This window comes from Meleagris gallopavo, chromosome 2 (genome assembly GCF_000146605.3).
Source record: "Meleagris gallopavo isolate NT-WF06-2002-E0010 breed Aviagen turkey brand Nicholas breeding stock chromosome 2, Turkey_5.1, whole genome shotgun sequence".
Taxonomy (NCBI): domain Eukaryota; kingdom Metazoa; phylum Chordata; class Aves; order Galliformes; family Phasianidae; genus Meleagris; species Meleagris gallopavo.
Window position 1 is genome coordinate 32027461 of NC_015012.2, and position 22174 is coordinate 32049634.

The following is a 22174-nucleotide window of genomic DNA, read 5'->3' on the forward strand; positions in this document are numbered from 1 at the left end:
AAAACTCTCTGATTGATGGGCTTGCACTCTTTCTTCAATTTACAGAGACGTTCACCGAGTCTCCGCTCTGAGTCTTCACTGGAACAGAGTTTGCGGATTACTGTTGGTAGTGACCGGTATTGCATTGGCACACCAGAGAGAAGGAGGCTGCCTGATAGACTGGGCTCACCAATTGATAACCTGAGTGACAGGTATGGTCCTCCACTGATGGGAACTCAAGCGTGTGAAACAGTAGGAGTATGAGAATGGCTGTACTGAGTGAGGCCAAACATCTCACTGGCCCAGTAGTCTGTCTGTAGAGGGGACTGATAGCGAGTGTGCAGGGAACAAGGGTAACACGGTAAACATATAGTGATGCCTCCTTGGAATACTCCCCCAGTCTCCAGCATGTTTTGACATGGGGAAGTTCTGAAGAAGCACTGTTGCCTGTGTTCATGCAGTCCTAGACAAATGTTTGTTCTCTGACTTTTGTCAACTGTTTCTTGAATCTTTATCAACTAAAAGTGCCTAGAGGATCTTGCAGGAAGGAAGTGCTTCATTTGATATATCACAACTTCAGTCACCTTCTGTTTCTTATGAAGCAGCCTAGTCCTGACATAAAGTAAGGTTGTTTATGGATAGTGTAAACCTTTGATTTCCTCATTTGCTGGGAGGAATAACATATTTTTCCTAATTTTAGAGTATAGTCCAGAAGAGAGCCCTAGCATAGATTGTAGAAAGCCTATTATTTTGGCTTCAGAAATCCTGCGGGGGTGAAGTGAGCACTGTCATACAATCTCGTACATGATAAAATGTTAGAATTCTTAGGATTCCTTGATTGGAACTGAAGAGAAACAGTTAATGAAGTCAGTTGTGTTATAAGTACTGCTGTGAACACTGAAGTTTAAATATTAGTAGGTACTGTTAAAAAATCTTTGCCTTCAGTGGAAGAACAGGTAGAATTTGGCAGAAGTAAACTAAGATTATCTTGTTCAGCAGAAATTGTTTGCTTTATCTTGAGTTGCAAACTTAAAGCTGGGGTAGTTTGTGCCCGAGAGCAGCCATACTGTAATTTTAGATCAAGCTCAGGCATACAAAACAAAAGGAACAGTAACATCACTTTTTGATGCAAATATCCCACAGCTGTTTAAAAAGAAAAAGTAAAAGAAAGTGGGCAGAATAAGTGAATTTCCTGTCTCAAGTGTAAGGGTAGGTTTCTGCAGGTGCAGAAAAGCAAATGAGAATTTAGTTTTCAGTACTGTCACTTTTATGGCTTTACTTCAGTTCTTCTGAAATCAGTTTTGACTTGTAAATTCTTTGTATGGTCTGCAGACTTCAAAACAAGATGAGTGAATATGCCTGGGGAGAGTATGGTGGTTGGAAGGAGCAGGAAATTGTATGTAGGAGAAGTGGCACTGTGCTGCTCCAGCAAATTAAGAAGCTGGTGGCGGTAGAGTTGTCCCATTGCTTCATTTTCTCCAGTGAGGTTTTATATGTAACCTGTTTTGTGGTTACACTTCCTGGTTAGGAGTAGCACCACATACAGCACAGTTTATTTTAACATGAGAATGAAAATCACTACTGTGGGCATCTTTATGCTCTCGATAAGCGAATAACTTTCACTTTACCTCTGTTACTGGATGAAAAATGGTAACAGGGTAATTAAAGAAGAAAAAAAAAAAAAGGTCAGAGTCAACTCCTGAGAACGTACTGAAGTGATGAATTGGAATAAGAAGTCAGACAGTGTAGACCTCAGTTTTTAAGTGACTTGCCATTTAAACATAGGTGTGCAGGAGCTCCATGTGGTTAAGTTTACTTTTTGTTTCATTTTGGTTATGTTTGGGTTTTTTTCTTTCCATATTATTTATGTTGACTGTGCTTGACTTAGTGGTACAACTGTCCAGAAGCTTAACATGACAACATCTGTTAGCTTTTCCAAATCTAACTGCTTATGGCTTGCAGATTTATTCACTAGTTGTTATTTTGGTTGTTTTAAAAAGGTGGTTGGTAGTTGTTTGCTAGGATATTATGTATCATGTATTTTTTACTTCTGTGTGACTGCCTTGGTTCAGAGATACTGACTTCATCACTGAGCTTTAGAGTGTGGCCCTTATTGGTGATCATCATTTGCTTTAATGCTGGGCACATCAGATTCTTATTGTACGCACATTCCCTTCTCTTTCTCATTAAAAAAAAAAAGTAATTTGTGAAGTTTTGTTTTTGGATTTTGAAGTAATTGGAACAAATAATTCTGATTTTTGTTATTCTCAGCTATTTTTCCTACCTACTTGGATTTGAAGCAATCACTTCTACGAAGGGTTTCAGAATGGCAGGAGGAATCATTAAAATAGAAAGGAAATAAAATACCAGAGGGTAGAAATCAGGTATGCTTTTGGATTCTCCTGCAGACATAGATTTTTATGATGCCCTAGGAGAATTTCCCGGAGTGTGTGTCCATGTGCAGGTCCATCCTGAAATATCTGTAAGAATTTGTTCCAAGTTTTTAGGGCAGCTGGCCTCCTGTGCATGTCTAAGTAAAATGGCAGAATGCTGCTGGTCTGTGACTTTGAGGTGACTAAAGCAGTTTGTCTTCCTTATCAGATTAGTATTTTTTTGTTTCCTGGAATCTTGCTTTATCAAAGTGAAGTGTGTATTTTATTTACCCTTCCTACCTTTCATCTCTTTTTCTGTCACTGTTGTTAAGATATTTACTGCTATCTGAGCTGGCATAAGCTATACAGAGCATCCCACCAATTCTTTCATCTGAGATTAGTGCTGGGGATTAGACCATATCACTGCAGAGACTTGGTCTGCATTAAGCTGTGTTCTGAAATAGCAAATTTTGGCTTGATATCAGAAGTGACAGCTGGCTGGAATGTAAACAGCTCATCGAACTTCCAATTCGAAGACTGTTAAGACGGAGCCCTATTGGTTGCTCACAGCAGAATACCATTGTTTATTTCTGTTTCAATGTATATAAATACACAAATATGATAGAAAGTAAACTTACCTTATATCAGTTTTCATTCTTTGAGGCATCATCTCTGTCATCTATGGTCTGTTCTTCTCTGATACTGCGATTTCCAGTAATTCTTAGATTCTACAGTAGGGAAGGAATTGGGATGCTTAGCGTGGTATCCTCTCCCAGGGATGCAAAATACTTAGTAGACTTTGCTGACTGAAAATTGAATTATGTTTACAGAGTACATATTTCAAAGAGCCATAGTTTCTATAAGGCAAGTAAATCTTTTTCTCACAGCTGTATTTAATCTTTGGGTTTTAAATCTGTGTCCTTGCTATTCAGAGTGTATTTAGAACTTTCTTTTTGTTTTAAGTGTAGTAGGATTTGCTGTTCCTGTCTTTCCAAAGTATGATTTAGTACTCCTTCCCCTTTGTTGCTGCAGTCAGAGTGTTTGGCAAGCATGGGTGCGAACTATTTGCTCAAAAATCAACTGAAGGTGTATGGTGACATACATCTGTTATTTGACCAGCATGTTTATGTATAGCAGGCTCTAATGGAAGCTGATGGTGACACTAAAGAGAGACATTTGCTTTTAAATTAATTATTTTATGTAGGCTATGAACAGTAACATTTATGTAGAAAACTTAGGTCATATGTAGATGTTTTTGTGCTTCTAGAAGAGTGAAGGTGTATGGTTTGTTATGGAAGAGGTAACATCTGATATCACAGATACTGGTGTATGACATATTTTTGAAGATGTGTTGGGTCAGTAAAGCATCTAATAATGTAGAAAATGCTTTGCCAATGATGCAAGTCAGAGATGAGGTGAAATTTCATGTTGGTTTTGTTCTTAAATATGTATGTGTAAACTATGAAGATGAAAAAGATTTATCTCTTCACATTAGTTATTTCTTGGTCTGGTGACTTAAAAATTGGTCTGTAAATTATCTGCAGGGTTGTTATTTTGGTTTTGGTAGATTTTAAAAATTTATTTATTTATTTTGAAAATGTTGTCGTGTGATTTTTTTTGTCTCAGATCTGTTGAGACTCTTAGGAGGAGGATGTGATGTTTGAAGATTCAGGTAGACATACCTAGGTTATCTCATGCTGACGTCTTAATCACACAGGAGAGACATTTTCTAAGGTTTCTGTCTCATTGGTTCCCTTAATTGAGCACATTTGCTTCCCATTCTTGGAGGATTTTTGAATATCTGAAAATAAAGACAGCAGTTGGCAATTTTAAAATGGTTTGGTTTGTTTCTGCCTGATATAAATGACAGCGGCAGAGAAGTTCTCAGGGGCTGAGGGGAAAAGGATTTGGTTAAGATAGTACTCCTGATTGGAAATGCCTGTTGGAGTTGGTCCAAAAAAGGATAAGCCAAGAATTATAGCTCACTATTTCCAGGTTGTGCTAGTTGTAGTCCACTGTGTATAATAATGCAGGGGCTGGCACAAAGGAATGATGCTCTTACATTTACTATTCCTGATTCGTAGATACCAAGTAAAAAAAACTCTGCTGCTTTTTTAGGTAAAGCAGATTGTGATTTCAACAATCCTGTCTATAGATCTTTTGCAACAGAAAACATTGCTAGAATTTGTGGTCTTTTTCCACAACTGAAGTTAAAAAGAGGATTTGGTTACCTGTGCTAGGGTGAAGCTGAATTACACATTGAATAATTCATATGAAATGGGACCTTATCTTGCTGGGAGAGGTGAGGAAAGGGATTGTGGCCTGAAATATGATAGTAATGTTTTTGTTTTTCTAAATTGTGCAGTCTCTCTACAGAAATAAGTCCATCTTGTCAATTTTTCAAGGCTCGGCTGCAGTGTGAATTGAATTGTTTCTGTATTTGTGAGTGACTTCATAGGAGAGAAGCATAACACTGTTAAAAACAGCAATCCTTCTGTCCCCTGCTGCTTGAATATATAAGATGTTGCTTCTGTTTAGTGATGGAGATGCTATTCTGAATTTGATTTGGAAATTTCTTACTCTTGAGTGAGAATAAGACATAGTTACTCTGACTCAAGCACTTATGTTTTTTCTATGCTTGCCTTACACAGGGATGATATGGCCGATGGTCCCATATTCACCAGAGGCCTCTCAGGCACTCGAGGCTTAGAGAGATACCTGTCACATGAAGATCAACCTTCAAGTCCCTTTAGCATGAGACACGATGAAGACTACCGCAACCGAGATGTTTTTCTTCATCGTTCAGATTATAGCCCGCATTATGGTCGTCGAGAAGAACTGCCTCGTGGATCTGACAGAGATGGTGAGAAATTTAGGAAATCTTTCTACCCATCAAGACCAGAAGAGAGGGGACGAGAAATAAAGCGTCCACGGTACGAAAAAGATGAGAAATTGCATTGTATGAGTGGAGAGCATCAAGGTTTTTCATCAGGAACACGAAACTATCGCAGGCGAAGCCGCAGCCTTAGCCGCAGTAGAAGTCCAAGCCCATCATACCTAAATGAAGAATTCCGAGAGCTTGACCGCGCCAGGAGAAAAAGAGAAGAGGAAGAACGTAATAGAAACTTGAATCATGATGTTTCAGACAGTGGTTATGTGATCCCAGGCTTGACTAACACACTACAGACTTCTGAGCCTCGTTATACATATAGGCCTGAGGAAATACCATCCATGCCTAAAAAATCTATCTTGAAGAAAAGAGTAGAGATGGAAGTAGAGTCTCCTGTTCAGGTTTGATCTCTGTCTATGTCTGTCTCCTCATTACTGCTTTCCAAAAGTTACTTCCTGATACAGATTTAAAAAATAGAAGAGTCAGATGCTTACACATTCTCCTGTTTTGGAAAGGACAGGTATCTTTTTGCAGGCATGTACAATTTAGAATTGCATTGGAAATTTTAAATGGTGAAAGTAATTAATCAAAGATTATGTATTATAAAATCTGAAGCAGAATGAAATGTTCTTGTGGAAATTTGTCCCAAAACGCTGAGATTGTGTTGAAAAGCTGAATCTTTTTACATACATGCCATCAGGACATTGATAGAAGCTATGACTGTCACAGTGCCTTTCTGCTTCTTTGTAGACTAAGAACTGCCTGATGAATCTTCAGTATCTTTGACTGCAAACATCTTTGAGTGTCCTTAATTTTTCTCTTTAGACTGTAGTAGTCTGATGTTAACCATACTTAAATTGTACCCAAGCCATACCTCTTGAGTTTGAAAATCAGAGTATCAGCAAAATTGGGACCGCTGCGATGAATTTATTTTCTCGTGCTTTAGCACATTGCTTTTGATCTGCTTAGTTACAGTGACATCTTTATATCAGAAGGCACTAAAGATCCTGCTCACTGCCCGTGTCTATTTCATATGATATTAATTATATATATCTGAAGAAGTGACTGAAAATATTCCCAGTACAGTTAGTCTTACTTGTCTTAAAGTGTTATATCCTAATTTTCTGTGATTAAATTCAAAGCATAGCTGAATTTATGTCAGAGTGTTTCAGCTTAAAAGTTTCATTTATTAAGTTTGTCAAAAAGTTAGTTAAATATAATTCTGATCTTGTGTGTTCTCTAGGGTGAACTTTCATTACTGGACGTTCTAGAATCACAACTATTTTTTTTGTCTTTTCTATTTCTCTTTCAACTGTGAATTGTCTTTTTTAACTCTTCAAATATGAAGAGAAATGATCATGTTCTTTTGTTCTACAAGGTACATAGTCCCCTCAGAGGGTGCTGTACTGAATAATAACTTCTTTGTCTTTCAGCCCGAGGAGTTTTTTAGCAGCCCTGCTCCCAGCAAGGATCTTCCTCTTCTTTCTAGTCATTCATCTTTGCCCCAGAGCAACAACACAGCTCAGTTTTCTTCTGAAGTGGAGAACTTTCTCAAGCAGTTTAACAAAGACTCTGTGATGGAGCCTGCAAACAAAGAGTTACATGATGGCTTATATGAATGGAACCCACTTTCTGCGGCTCCCAAAGACACTTTTACATATGAAGAGAAGTTTGGAAGCTTTTTAAGTCACAAGGACAAAATAGAACCCAAATCAGAGCCTACTGATCGCCATACTGACTTCCTACTGCCTCATGAGAGGGCCAGTCAGGATGGCAGTGGTTTCTCCCGAATTCTGGGCATGATGGCTGATTCTGTCAGTGCTCAGGAGAAGAGGAGGCGTAGTTTTCCTGACATTGAGGATGAAGAGAAATTTCTTTATGGTGATGAGGATGAAGACACTAATACTGAATCACACCTTGTTCAAAAGCCTCCTGTGAGTTGTACCAGTGAGCTAATAAACCAGAAGGTGAGCCTACCTCCTTCTCCTGCTCCAGCTGTCAAGCTGGATCCTTTAGAAGAGCCTAATGCTGAGTACGCCAAGATTCATGACTTACTCAAAACCATTGGACTTGACATTGGTGTTGCTGAAATTGGAAGACTAGCCATTCGTACTCAGGAACGCCTTCATGGCAAGAAGTTGGCATCCCGTTCTCCTGATCGTCGCTCTTCCGATACTCGCAGAACAGACCCTTGGGACTTACATCGCAGCCGAAGCAACACTCGTTCTCCAGAGTCAGGCCAGCAGCACTCAGCATCACCTCCCATTTCTTTCCAGCAGGCTAAAGATCCATCCTCCCTTCAGAAATCAGAATATACCAAGAACAAGCCAGGAGGACAGGACATACCTCCATGTGCACCAGAACAACCTCTTCCTTCCGTTTCTCTTATTCCCTCAGTTCCACCAGCTCCTGCTAGTTTGCCACCTACACCTACTTCTGTTTCCCAATACCAAATTCCCAATTACTCCCAGTTCACTACCACTCAGATGCCCCCAAACTATCCACCTCCCACACTGGCCCCTCCAGGATATGATGCGTATGGGCATTATATGGCTTATGCAGCTCCTGGCTGGACCATGTATCCCCCTACCCAGCAGCCTAATCCTGCATTGCCAGAGACTCATGGACTTCTTACTATGGCCATGTCAGCAAACCCTACGCGTCCCAACCTCCGGGTTATTGAGACGGTCTCTATGAGAAAGGATGCCGCTGATGTGAAAAGAGACGGTTCTGTGCTCGTTCGTGTTCCTACCACTCCTACTCATTCCAAAGTTCCCCTTCGTCCATCTTCACACCCTCTCAAAAGTACTCCAGAAAAGATATCAGATGAAAAAAATCGAGCAGCTCAGAAGCAGAAGGTATGCTGTATATTGTAATGTATCCAAATATGTCAGACTGCTTGCCTACTGGCCTAGACACTTTTCCTCTTTAAGTGCACTGATTTTAGCCTGAGTGGTTCCAGTTTAGAAGTAGTTAGATTTGCTTTTGTTAAAGATTTCTAGGCACTTGTCTGTTTATTCTGTAACAATTTAAAAAATACATTAAAAATCCCCCCAAATCACAACTTGTAGGTTATTGATTAGGGCCAAACAAAAGCTTACAGAAAGATACTTGGTAGCTACATCTCAACTTTATTCCACTGAGTTTTAGATATTCAAATCATTGAAGATTTGTAGGTACATAAATTACCAGAAAGGATGGTGTGAAAAAGACAGAGCCAGTCTCTTTTCCATGGTGCCCAGTGACAGGGCAAGATGGTCACAAACTGAAAAACATCTGAACATGGGAAAATGCTTTTTTTACTGTGAGAATGACTGAGCACTGGCACAAGTTGCAAAGAGAGGTTTTGGGGATAAACAAAGTTTTGGTCTGAGATAGTCACTTTGCTTTTAGTTTGAAATGATTTAAATAGAAGTACTTAGACAAAAAGCTATTTGAGCAGATGAGTACATTTTAACTGTTCGCAAGAATAATAATTTCTTCAGCTGATGTTGTTGAATTCTTGTTGTTAATGGAACTTAGGTGCTTCTGAAAGAGCTGTGTTGGTTAAAGGTGTGGGGGTTTCCTCCTGTTCTGACATGCACTGGTAGCTCAGCTATGTGTCTTGGCTGGACTTCCAGGTCTTTGTCCGCACTACAGAGTTCTTTGGCATGGGCTTAGTCCAGTTCTTTGCTAAATGCCTTGGCATATGGCAACTTTTGTGCTTCATTTGATGCCCCTGTGCTGCCAGAAAAGCCCAAATGACAAAATGGTGTTTTGATAATTTAAAAGTAATAAAAATCTTATGGCATTCAAGAAGCGGCCTGACTGTTGGTAGAAATTCTCCCATTGGTGTATGCAAGATTTACTCGATGCAGGAATCCTGCTGACACTTATTCTGACATAGTACTAGTGGTTCTCTAGTGAGAACTAATCTTTATATCAGTTCTTGCTCGTTCAAGGGAGGAGTCAGTAGCAATCTTCAAGAGTATTGTGAAGGTAAGAAATTGGCACCTGTGTCTTGGAAAATTAGTTAGAAAAAATTAGGGTGGAAATGGAAAGAACTTCTCATGTTTCATTTTAGCATATTGGCTGGTTTTCTTCAGTGGGAGTCAATTCAAACTAGTGAAAAGCACATGTATGAACTCCTCCTGCTAGACTTTACTGAGCAAGAAACAAACTTCATGCACGTTTAATTTCAGACACTGATGCTTGCAGAATGTTCTTGATGATACAGTTAAGATCACACTGAGGCAGAATCCTAAATGATGGCTAAAATGGGGCAAAGTCAAATTAGGAGAGAAGCTGATGGGCTGTAAGGTCTTTTGTCAGTTATATGCTGTCTGTAGAGGTTCTGTGTGAGTTTTGAAGACCTGTTTAACATTAGACTTTATGAGCTCTGTAAGAAGATAGCCAAGTCTCAGTGCCTTGAGAAATGATCAAACCAGGCAGTTTTGATTGGCAAACTGAGTTCTTGCTGTCTTTTCACAAGTCTGATTAACTTACGGTAGGTGGAGAAGAAAATCCAATCTTCTTGCAATCTGTTTAGGTGATAGAAGAGAGAGAAAAACTGAAGAATGAGCGAGAAGCACGGCAGAAGAAACTGTATTATCTGAAGACTGAACTGGACAGGCTTCGTAAACAGCAAGGTATGGCCCATTGTTTTTTTTTTTCCCACCAGCAGTACCTGCTAAAAGTGAAGACCAAAGTATATAGGCAGAACTCTTGAGAAAGCAATGACCTAATTACGATACTAAAATTAATTATGTCAAAATCTGACTGTTACACTGAAGCAAACAGCTCCTCTTCAATCTTCTTTAGTAGCTTGGTAGGTATGTATTCTGGTGTTTTTTTAGAAGAAATGAGAAATAGCAACTGAAGACATGTCAGCATGTCTTTTAATTTTTATGAATCTTATTTGGAGAAGGACAAGTCCTCTCTAACTTAATAACTTATGTTATTTTAAAAGTTTTGTTTTTATCAGAAGTTAAATACTTTCACCACTGGAAGGTGATCATTTCAGATTATAATGTATGATTAGCATAGAAAATAATTTTGCTTGCTTGATCATATAGTAATTATTAAGTTGATTCTTTCTCTTGAGGATTGTGCTGCCTTTGTTAGGGGTTTATATTAAGAAACCCCTACAGAGGTAGATTGTTCAGATTTAGTGATGTTGTACCTACGAGTTGGTTCCACCTTTACATCTTCCCAGGAAAAATTTAAGTGTAGTGTTTTGTATTGTTATTTTATTTGTTGCTGGAATAGTCATATAGATCTTAAGACAATTTTCGTGTTGCATTTCCAACTCTTCTATTTCCTTGATTGGCTCAGGAGAGATGCTGAGGAAAAAACGACGTGAGAAGGATGGTCACAAAGACCCCTTGTTGGTTGAGGTGAACAGACTTCAAGAGAATATTATGAAGGAGATTTCAGAGCTCCATAAAGAATCTGATGCAGCAGATAAGAAGCAATCTGAGCTTGACAAAGTAGCACAGATCTTGGGGATTAACATATTTGAAAAACCCCGGAAACCATCTGTGGAAACCAAAGATTCCTCAGAAAAGAACAGCAAATCAGAAAACACAAAAGGTCTGGAGAAGGCAACTTCTTCCAATAAGGTAAAATCTTCTAGGTTGTATACTGATAATTTTTCCATTAAGAGAAGAGGGCACTGGGGAACAGCTGCTCCCAAACATTCAACAGAAAGTTCATTTGATGGTATTTGTTACCACATCTCATATGCTGTTTTTGATTGTGTATGCAGGTGAGAGTAAATGTAATCAGAGTTTATATTTTCCCACGGAATTTGTGCAATTCAGTACCACTTACTGTTTTTTGTCTTGGTTTTGTGAGGTGTTGGATGGATTGAACAGTAGCATAAGTGTTTGTAGCTGTTAGGTCTCAACTCCACATTGAGAATGACAGACTTCTTCTCTGTACCATATTTCCAGTATGGCCTGCCAAAAAAGGAATATTTGTCCAAGCTCTTTGAAAGTTTGGAGCGTGTCACTTTTCTCACCTGGTGATGATATTAACAAATCATGGCAAGAGTTAAATATGGTTGTCAGCTTAACACAGTTATTACGTATATGCTATGTGTTCTTTCTTAAGAAATGTCGGTATGTCATGATGGTCTCTCTGACTTGGTCTCTGAGTGGTGGATACACTAGAAGAGGCTTAAGTTCTAGAATTTTTTTTTTTGCTCTGGAAGTAATGTAAAGTAGTGTATGATGACAGTAGCATCTGAAAGGTTGTATGTGCGTTCAGGACGATAATGATGTCGCTTTCTGCTGTGTTACCAGTTATGTCACTGGTACAGATGGTGGGAGATAGTAGATGCTTTTTGTGTACACCTGACTTTACAGTGTTTTTTTTTTTCAGAAATTAAAGAGTTATTAGGGTAAGAGGTGAATCTTGTAAACTTTTCCTTATGTTTCGTCTTGGTCTGGTTCAGGGAAGTCATTAGATGTCTTTCATTTTAAGGCTTGTTTTTGTGTTTTATTTTTGTACCAAAATCTAGTATCCACTTATTTTTACAAATTATTTGCGTCAAACACCACATGGTACAAATGAGTAGATAAGAATGTCTGTTAAATCCTACATTGCATTAAGTTGTGTTGCTTTCTTTTCTTGAGATAAAGTATGTGTGAATGTGTCTTTCATTATTTTAACTTCCATTGTTTATATTGTCTGAACACGTAATGCTTCCTTGCTCCCTGTTTATAGTTCCTTATTTTAACATGGAACATAGGATGCTGACTCCGAGATTCACCTTATAATTCTGGTTCTTAACTTTTGTTTTTGTGAAAAGAAAGATAGGGCAGACTTTTAGACACTGAGACCAAATTACTTGGCCAATCAAGGGGCAAAAACATTTATGTTTTTCTGCATCTTTGCAAGCTGTTTTGAGGTCTTTTGCTGCTGAGCTCGTGTTTGTGTGTTGTAGTTACAAATTGCAAAGGTGAAACTTGTCTTGTGCTAAAAAGACATCCCTAAGCTTTACCCCAAGTTTCTGTTGATGTGGAGGTAAGATACTGTGATCTGAAAGTTGTTTATGTTTTGTTAATTGCAGAAGCACAAATGGATTAGAGTTGGCTGTCACTCATCTATTTGAGAAGTATTGTGTTTTGTAAAGCTCTGGTTGAGATAGTATTTTATAGGATATATTGTATGGGTTTGTAAATAACATAAAAGAAAGCACTTCTTAAACATTGTGAACATCCTTCCATGCATTTCTTACTGATCATAAGTTGATCTTCTCATTGTTTAAGAGAATGTCAGCTTTGCTATGTTCTTGCAGATAGAATATATGCAAATATTCACTGGACCGCTTCTTACTCTGAAGCAAGAACTAAGTTGTATTGGGATGTGGAAATTTCTGGAGTGCATAGTGGCAAAGATGTCTCTTCATTGTTTGTGTTACTGTTTGTGTTGCATGGAATGGTATTAGGAGAGAACCTGTTTCTGTTTATCAAAAGGAATTTCAAGTAAGATGTTGTTTGTTGGTTTTGAATCTGCTTAAGTAAATTTGTTTGACACCACTACTAAATTACTTGGAAATCATGCAGCTGGTTTGGACCTGCTAAGTTTGGAAAGATGCTGTTCTTCCCAGAATACCACGCAGATGAGAAATGATAACATGGTGGGCCACTGGGAATAAAAATCAAAACTCAAAATACACTTAGCACTATCCAGTAGAATGATAATCTCAATTAGCAGGGCTTGCTCATTATTTGTTTCAGGGATTACTTGTTTTGCTACTCACAGTGTTAGCATTCAACAAGATTCTGAGCAAAATGTATTGATTTTGGCTACGTCCTGAAAGGTCTGTTTATAATTGTATGGCATCTTTCTGTACAAATCAGTGTAAGTATCAAATGCTTAAATCACAAGATGCTTCTCTTTATATACTTAGGTAATTAACAATATAAAGTAACTTTATTACTGTTAAGCAACAAGTCTTTCAGAGAATTCAGGCATTCTCAAATAATCTGATTAAATGATTGATTTAATTACTTTTAGTCAACTAACTTTTACTTCCTTTTCCATTCTACTTTCATCCAACCTACTTTTACAGTAACTTCTAGATGTTCCTAGCAGAACTTCTAAGTGCCTTTAGGTGTCCCAGGTACTGTTGGCTAGTACTGTAAATTGAAACTATTGAGATCCTTGCGTGAAACCCATAAAATGAGAAAGGTGCATGCCTTAGGGGATTTGTTCATTTGGTTCCTTGATTACCTACAACCATCCAGCCATTACATCTGGGAGTCTTACTGGAAGCTCTTCAATGTGACCACGCTGCATCTTATTCGGCAATACCAGCTTTCTGAAACAGTGGATTTAGCCTGGGCGCTGAAAAGCAGGTGATATATACTTTTTTTTGTGTGTGTGTGGCTTCTACTGGAGGCAAGATCTGAGTTCCAGAGCATTATGTCTGTCCTACCTTGTCTTAGATAAATATTTCCTTTTGTTCAATTTAGGAATCAAAACCAACTAATGAAAAATCCAGAGGCAGAAGCCCGAAGCCAGCAGAATCCTCTTCACAGTCCTCCAAACATCCTTTCCAGTTGGCCAATATTTATGAATATTATGATGCAGGGAACCACTGGTGCAAAGACTGCAACACCATCTGTGGGACCATGTTTGATTTTTTCACACATATGCATAATAAGAAACACAGACAGGTATGTGGCAGGCTTCCTTCACTACGTGCATTTCATATTGCTATAAATATTAGCCCTGAAACATACATCACAGAACTACATTTTACAAGAGAAACTGAAGTAATGAATGCAAGAAGCTGTTTATCAAATTCAAAGATATTGGACTCAAGCAGTTTGTACAGCTACTGGTGTGTTCCGACTAGTGTAAACGGGGCTTGTATTCAGTTCACTTGGGACCTAGTGTTTGATATTTTTGTTTTGTGTTTGCCTGTCCTTCGATATTGTTTACATCTTACCCTCTTCACCGGTTATTCTCACATTATAAATTACAAAAAGGGAGGGAAAAGTGGAAAACCTAGCTCCTTTGTATAATTGCACATTGATTTTAATGTTCAGTGTTCTGGAAGGATGTTAAAAAGTCAAAAAAAAACAAGCATAGTTGCCTTGCTAGTGTAATATGTGAGCCTGTATACCTCTGTCACTGTGCAAATAGACCCTGGATCCTTACAACAGACCTTGGGCTTCGAAGACCCAGAGTGAGACCAAACAAGACTCCATAAAGCGCATTGATAAGATAACTGTTCCTGCCAAAGGTATGTTAATTTTTTAAAAAATGAATTTCTTCTCCCTTAGCCCTCCAGCAGGTTCCAGTTACTCAGAGAAGGGAATTTCAAGGCTTTCTGTAGTTACAGGAGCACATATAGATACTGTATTATTAGTAAATGGCAGATGATTTAATTTCCTGGTCCTTCTGCAGAAAAGGAGCAAGAATGTAGGAAAACATAGTATGGTTCCTTCTTTTCTCTTTAGAATTTAGTTCCTTATTTTGAATACTGGTTGACTTTTTCCCAGTGTAGTCCTAAAGTCATTTTTACTAACATACTACAGTTCAGATCAGAATATGACCACAAAATCTTGCTGTGTTTGAGCACATCTTGTGGAGTATTCCACACAGCCTTGCAGCAGACTCTTCCATTGAGCACATTTTGTGTAGAAGTGTCCCTGAAAAAGTACTGATGAGTAGTTGGTAGGACCTGCAGTATGTTAGATAACTGCAGCAGGTTCTGCAGGCACAGGGATGCACTTTTACTAAACTTCAGTGTGTTCTTTTTATAAACTAGGTGTTTATAATTTGAGGAGACTATACCACAAAGATGGAAGACAGATGAAAACTATTGAAAATATTAGCCTATATGTATAGAGGCTAGCTGTTACACTGTGAAGAGCACTGGTATTTTTGAATCACAATAATCAAGTTCTTCACTTTATATTATTGCTCCTACTAGTAGTATTTATTATATTGTTTGTAAGCATAAAATCCACCAAATTCAGTTTCAAAAATGTGAACAGGAACATTGCTGGAGGTTTTGCTGTTATTCTTTTACACATTTATTTGTCTTTGTTAAAAACTTGGCATCTTTTAAATTTTGCTTTCTCTGAGTGTTTCCTTCGGCCTTTTCAGGGTCTGAGTTTCTGATTCCCATCACTGGTTATTACTGCCAACTCTGTCATGAATTTTTTGGAGATCAAATCTCAGCTGAACAGCATGTGAAAAGTCATCCTCACAATGAAAAATATAAGGTTGGTAACTGATGTACCAGGAGTGAGTGATTCCTTTTGTTAGTTTTTATTTGCTCTGTCATCTTTTCTTGAAGAATTCCATTTGACATGGTGTATTCGGTTATTTTGTACTGTATTGCAATGAACTAACTAAGCAGAGCTTCCCACAACATAGATTAATCTTTCCTCTGCATAAGGTTAAATTGTGTTTAAGTACCAGTGTTGATTTCCAAACTCTGCAGAAGAATGACAGCACTGCTGGAAGCCACCACTCAATCTACACTTAAACTACAGGATGTGGAGTTTGTGGCATCTCAGTTTCTCAGTGGGAAAAAGTTCTCAGCTCTCTCAGTGTTGAGAAGGCACTTACTTAACAAGGCAAAGCTGTTACGGAGCTGAATTGATGTTATATTTTTCATTGAAATAGTTGCTAAAACTCTGCCATTTATTTCCTTAGAAATACATAGATGAAAACCCGCTCTATGAAGAAAGGAGAAATCTAGACCGTCAGGCTGGACTGGCTGTAGTTCTGGAAACGGAGCGCAGGCGGCAGAATGAACTGAAGAGGAAACTAGTTGAGAAACAGAAAGAAGAGAAGGATGAGAAGAAAGCAAAAATAATAAAGAAAGAGGAAACAAAGAACACCCCAGAGCTTGGAGAAGGAGCTAGTGAAACTCAAGACAAAACAGATTCTTCTGGGCGAAAAATGGGTATTAAGCTTAAGCTGAAGAAGGAAGAGAAGAAAGAGGAGAAAAAAGAAGAAAAGAAGGAGGAATCTAAAAAGGAATCACCAAGTCAGACATCATTTGGGAAATTCAGCTGGAAAAAGGCAGAGAGAGAGGATAAGGCCTCGGGAGTAGCTATTCCAAAGGAGGAGAGCATGGAGGGAAACAAAGAGGAGAACAAGTTTCAGTCGGGGAAACTCCATGCCAAGTCCATTGAAATCAAGCTGTCTGGGAAAACTGTTATTCCACACACCAGCCCATGGACACCAGTTGCTTATGCATCAACGCAGTCAAAAATTCTACCCAATCTTCCAGTCCCCACTATGATTTTCAGGAAATCCACTACTGCAACAGTTAGCAAACCAGCACCTTTAAATACTTTTCTATCCATCAAATCCTCTGGGACCACTACCAAACCACTACCCGTGGTAAAAGAAACGAATGCAGATCTTCTGCTGCCTCCGGATATCATCTCAAAAGCTTTTGGAGGAGAAGAGGTAATATTAAAAGGGCCAGAGGAGGAATTGAAAGCACCAGAGAAAAGTGAATCTTCTCAGACTTCTGATATACCGCCTCCTCCACCTCCTCCACCTGCAGTCCAGCCTGCTGCCGTCATTCCTGCGGATGAAGTAGCTCCAGGTGTGTCTGAAAGTGAACAGACAATGCTAGCGATGCCTGTAAGGCCACCTCCTCCACCACCACCTTCAACTGCGTTTAGTGAGCAGGACAAAAAAAATAGAGAAACGAAACTCTTGCCTGGCCACTGCCAATGCTAAAGATCTCTATGATATTTTCTACAGTAGTGGTGGAAAGGGTTCAGCTGACAGCAAGCTTGCAAGTTCTGCACTTCCAAATGGAGAAAACTCTAACCTAGCAAAACCTGCAGATTTTCCTTCGAACTCTAGAACAGTCAGTAGCTTATCCTCCTTTAAAGAGGAATCTCAGAATGTGGCTACTGAAGTTAGCCAGGCCCACTCAGCTGAGACAGGCTCAGTAATGGAGGAAACTGGTTTTCAGGAGACTTTAATATCTAATTTTGAGATGAGTGCTGACACTGAAAATGGTATTCAGAAGGATGTAGGTAAAAAATTCCAGGCTCTTACAACAGATATTCAGATTAAATTGAAAGATGGGGATTCTTTACAGTGTAGTAATCAAGTAGTGGGCAGTTGGATTCTTGATGAGAATCACGCTGAAAGGAACAAGAAGATATTTCAGCCTCAGCTGTCAGAAATGTCAGTCACAGAACTGCTAGAAGCAAAACCTGCTTCTCGTATTCAGATGCCTGCAGAAAAGGGACTTGTGGATGTAGCAAGTCGAGTGCAAGCAGACAACAAGGAGTTCTGTGATCTGCAGAGAACAGAGATCCAAGAGAAAGTTGAACAGGAAGATGCAAATGAAATTGCAGTTAGTAACTCAAATGCCTCTGGCATTTTGGAGAAAGACAAAGAGATGAAAGACAGGGAAATAAAAGCAGTAAAGCCTGAGCTTATGCTAGAACAGATTGAAGTTCAAAATCTGGGAGATCCCCATTTGGTAGAGGAAAATTTAAGTGATAGCTGTAAAACTGTTTCAGAAACTCATAGTTCACACTTGCTCAGTGATTCTCAAAACATTTCAAAAGAAAAAGTTTTAGTAGCAGTACTGACAGAGCAAAATTCTATTGATGCCTCCTTAAAAGATGTGAAACCGAACAGTGTAGCTTTGGAAGTACCAGGAGTCCTTGGCAAAACTCCCCAGATTTCAGAAACTCAAAATAAGATTTCAGAATTGACAGGAAGTCCTGCTGAGTGGGATGCTTCCAGAATCAGTAATAGAGAAGAACAGGTCATGGCAACCAGTTCTTGTTCTGAAAGCGGTTGGAAATTATCGAACACTCCAAATGTAGAAATGAAAAATAATTCTAATAAAATTAGTGCTTCAGAATTGACAGAGAGAGAGCCAGAGACATCTCTTAGCAACACAAAATCTAGAAGTAGCACATTAGAAGCACAAGAAAAAGTTAGACCAGAACTGTCAGGCCATGCAGTATTAGATAAGCAAACCCAAAGGCAGGAGGTTGCTTGGTTAGTCAGCACCTGCTCAGCAAGCATTGTTGAACTCAGATCCAGTGTAGAATTAGTAGTTGAAGTTGAAAAGAAGTCACTAGGACACACTGGATCTGATGAAACATTAGATGATATTTTTACTAAGAGAGATGCAAAAGGAATGGCAGGTTTTTCTGATCTTGTCCAAGGGTCAGCAGTTTCTTTATCAGCAGATTTCAATCAGCATCTTTCAGAAGAGGCTGTCAACAGGCAAACAAAGTGTGAGGCTATAAGAACCTCAGCAGCCAATGACTTTAGTCTGACTACCACTCACTCAGGATTTAATACCAACTGCTCTGAAAGTCTCTCTTTAAGTGTTAATGAGGACAACAAGAAAGATTCCTTGAGATCTGGAAATACAAAATGCAGTGAGACCCCCTCTGAGAAAGCAGAACTAGAGTTCAAAAGCACAGATTTTAATTTGGGAAATACTAAGACAGTACATGAAGACATCGGTATCCTTCCAGCAGGACTTTTAAATACAAATGTGAAAGAAGTTTCAAAACTAGAAACTATTGCATCCGTTAAACTGGAGTCAAACAAACTGAGCAAGCTGGGCTTTGGAAAAACAGTGGATGAAACAGAGATTACTGATTTTGCCACGCTTACTTCTGGTAGTTGGGAAGATAAACTTTGCACCCAGGTTTCTCAAACAGCTGCATCGCAGCTTGGATTGCAGCCCTCAAACAATGACACGATGAAAGCAATCATGCCAGTTCCAGAAATGCAGGGCACTTCTACCATGTCCGAGAACCTTCGGCAAGTGGAGGAGAGCAAAGGTGGTGCTGCTGAAATGCTGTCTCTGAGCTGTGATGGAGGCAGCAGACAAAGTCAGGCATCTGGCTGTGTGGAAACGTTCCTTCCTGGACTCAAAGAAACACGTGGAAAGGAGGGTGGCTCAGGAGGCAAGGGACTATGTGCTATCCAGAGTAAGAAGACTGAGCAAACAGAAACCACTGACAGTAGTTTGGAATCTACAGCAAATTCAGGAATGACTGAAAGCTTAGCAGAAAGCCGAGTGGGTTGAAATGAACCCAGGCAGCCCCAACATTTGAGGAGCCAGAGCCGGGATGATGTATATGTTTTTTTTTTGTTTGTTTTGTTCCAGTTGAGGTGTTTGGGTGCACTTTGCATCACAAAATCACAGAATATCAGGGATTGGAAGGGACCTCAAAAGATCATCTAGTCCGATCCCCCTGCCTGAGCAGGAACACCTAGGACATCGTAGCATTGTAGGACATGGCTAAATTGAAACTTAACACCATCAGAAACCAGACACGTATGTTATTCTGTACATAGTTAACTGTGTAAAATGTTTTTTCATGTGAATTTTTTTGCCAATTTCTTTTCTACACTTCTGCTATTAAAATGGAATCTCTCGTTTATAATGCGTGCGTCTTTGTTGTTTATTTTGGGGGCTTCTGTTCTTTGAACGTTTCTGGATGATTTCCAGCTCATCTTGTTCCTGTCAGTAGCATCGCAAGTAGTCCAACCTCTGGGACAAGCTCAAGAACAGCAAATTAGAACTTGAGGAAATGGAGACTTGCAGAAGAACTAAAACTGAAAATTGTTTTAAACTGTAATGCATGGTTTTGTTTACTTTATTGTTTGAAATGCAAGAAATGTGATTAATCTTTTGTTTGTTTGTTTATCTGTCTTTGTGATTTGTAATCGCTGCTGTATTACATCTGTACTTAAGCTGTTTCACTGTATTGTATAAGCACGTTTATGGATGCCACATCACTAATGAAGGGGAGAAAATCTGTCCGACTGGCTTTTGGAGAAGAAGACTAATCGGTAAGGCTCTGTGGCCTGACACCTGGATCAGACATATTGAGGTCACTTAAACATGTTTTGAAATGGGCTTTCTTTCATTGTATTGTGATCCAGTAACTGTTTGTATTAAATTGTTTAGCAGCTGACCAGCTCTGAAGAAGTAGAAGATCAGAACCCTGGTGTCAGGAATTGGACTCGCTTCATGAGATAGAGACACATGCATGCCTACCCTGAATGATCCTAGAGCTAGCAAAAGCTCTAGAATGATGGTTTTCATTTGTATAGCTCGTTAAAGGCTGAAGTATTAAATGTGTTTGCTTGGATAAATTGAACATTTTTATTTGTAAATTGTTTAAAAAATAAACATACTGTGTTCAACAAGACTTTCTTCTTTCTTTTTTCTTATTTTTATTTTTATTTTTTTTAGCTCTAGGAAAATGCTTTATTTCAAGTACATTCTGCCTCCTGTGGTAGTTCACAAAATTGAGAAACTGTAGAGAATGAAGATCTCAACAGTTAGCCTGCTCAGTAAAAACATGATTTATTCCCAGCTGAAGGCAGTGGAAGAACATCTGTCAACATCATCGCTGGAATTTTGTTTGAAGTCCTAAGCCTTTTGTAAAGGAGGGAGGGAAATGAGCAGAGTTCATTCATATTTCTGTAATCACTACCGGCACGTGAACTTTCAGAGGGGGAAAAATGGCATTTTTTCTTCTGTTTCCATGACTGTGTAAAGATGATATTAAACATTTTTCAGAGTTGTTATTGTGCTTTTTATATTAGAAATGTAAGAACATAAGAGTGCAATCTGACTTTGTAAAGTTAGGGTATGTAGTCAAATAAACCCCACCCAAAAACGTAATTAAGAAAGGAGGAAGTTTTGAGAGCCTTTTTGACTGCTTTTCACAATTTTAAGCAGTTCCTGCATTGAATATAAGGAGAATTTGTTAGTATCATTGCCCTACTTTCTTCAACTAACCATTTGCTGTCAAAAACAAAACAAGTTTGATCTGCTTTTGATAACTGGAAGTTCGGTGATGGGTAGAGATTGTTAAAACTCTATTTTTATTCTTTTTTAAAGTTCTTTGTACTTGTTTCTCGGTTTTCTATAAATGTCTGATTATATATCTCAGCTTGTTTGTTCACAGTTGACAGCTGAATATTCTACTTCTGTCTTCTTAACAGTTTCTTCAGTGAAGTGCCTGGTTCCTTGCAAATCTAATGTGGCAGAGAGGGGATCTAAGCTTGCCTGCCTTGTATTGGATGTCACTGCAGGGAGGGGCAATAGGAAGGGAAGGCTGGTTGTTTTTTTTGTTTTCTTTTCCCGCAGATCTGCATTTAAATGTTGATGTTTTGGAATGCAGACCACCTGGCTGGTTTCATTTCTCAGATCCATTTTCATGAAGGTCTCAGTGTATGCAGTGGTAGAAAAACTCATTTGGACAATCTACTTCAGACAGCCTCATTCAGTACTATCTTACCTGTGTGGGAAGTGCTCTTGATTAACTTTATTTTGGTGGAAAGGGCATCAACATAAATCCAATATCCTTTTTATCAGTTGCTTCTGCAACTAGCACTGGTGGTCAGCACACAGCTCTGCTGGCCAGGAATGAAGAGCACCTAGCACCAAAGGAAAGCAAGAACTTTGCAAATGGGAAAAGAAGAGTTGTTAGCTTGTATTTGCCTTCAGCTTTCCAGAAGCTAAGTGTTCATTTGATACAAGTTAAATAATACTTCTTTTCATGCCCTTTGGTCAAATAGTTGTTCTGTGCCTGAGTGGGCTGACAGTATTCTGCATTGAAAGTAAGGGTTATTTGTGGGTTTTTGTTTTTTTTTGTTTTGTTTTGGGTTTTTTTTAAGTAGGAGTAAAAGATACTCCCAGAACTGCTGGAATGTGTAGGAACAAAATGAATGGTGGTAGACTGACATGTAGGCATATTGGTGGAGGTGTTTGTTGTTTTAAAGTTTTGTGAAATGGCATGTATGTATATATATATATTTTGTTTATGTATCTATCTATCTATTTATTTATTTATTTTTGCTGTGGTTTTCAGAGGCATGCAGTAAATGATTATCTACCGTACTGGTCCCCTGTGCTGGCAGAGCTGTAGCATAGTGCACTGACTGGGAAGCCTTAAGT

At 38.8% G+C, this 22174-nt stretch overlaps 1 protein-coding gene across 1 annotated transcript; it reads left to right on the forward strand.

Moving 5' to 3' along the window:
• ZNF318 (zinc finger protein 318) lies at window positions 1–20417 on the forward strand. Its single transcript, XM_031552398.1, is given in 10 exon segments — window positions 1–191; window positions 5003–5642; window positions 6675–8099; window positions 9770–9869; window positions 10555–10841; window positions 13704–13907; window positions 14380–14479; window positions 15349–15467; window positions 15904–16896; window positions 16898–20417. Coding segments are annotated over 10 exon segments (6432 nt in total). The 5' UTR covers window positions 1–15; the 3' UTR covers window positions 19286–20417.
• The last annotated feature ends 1757 nt before the right edge of the window (window positions 20418–22174 follow it).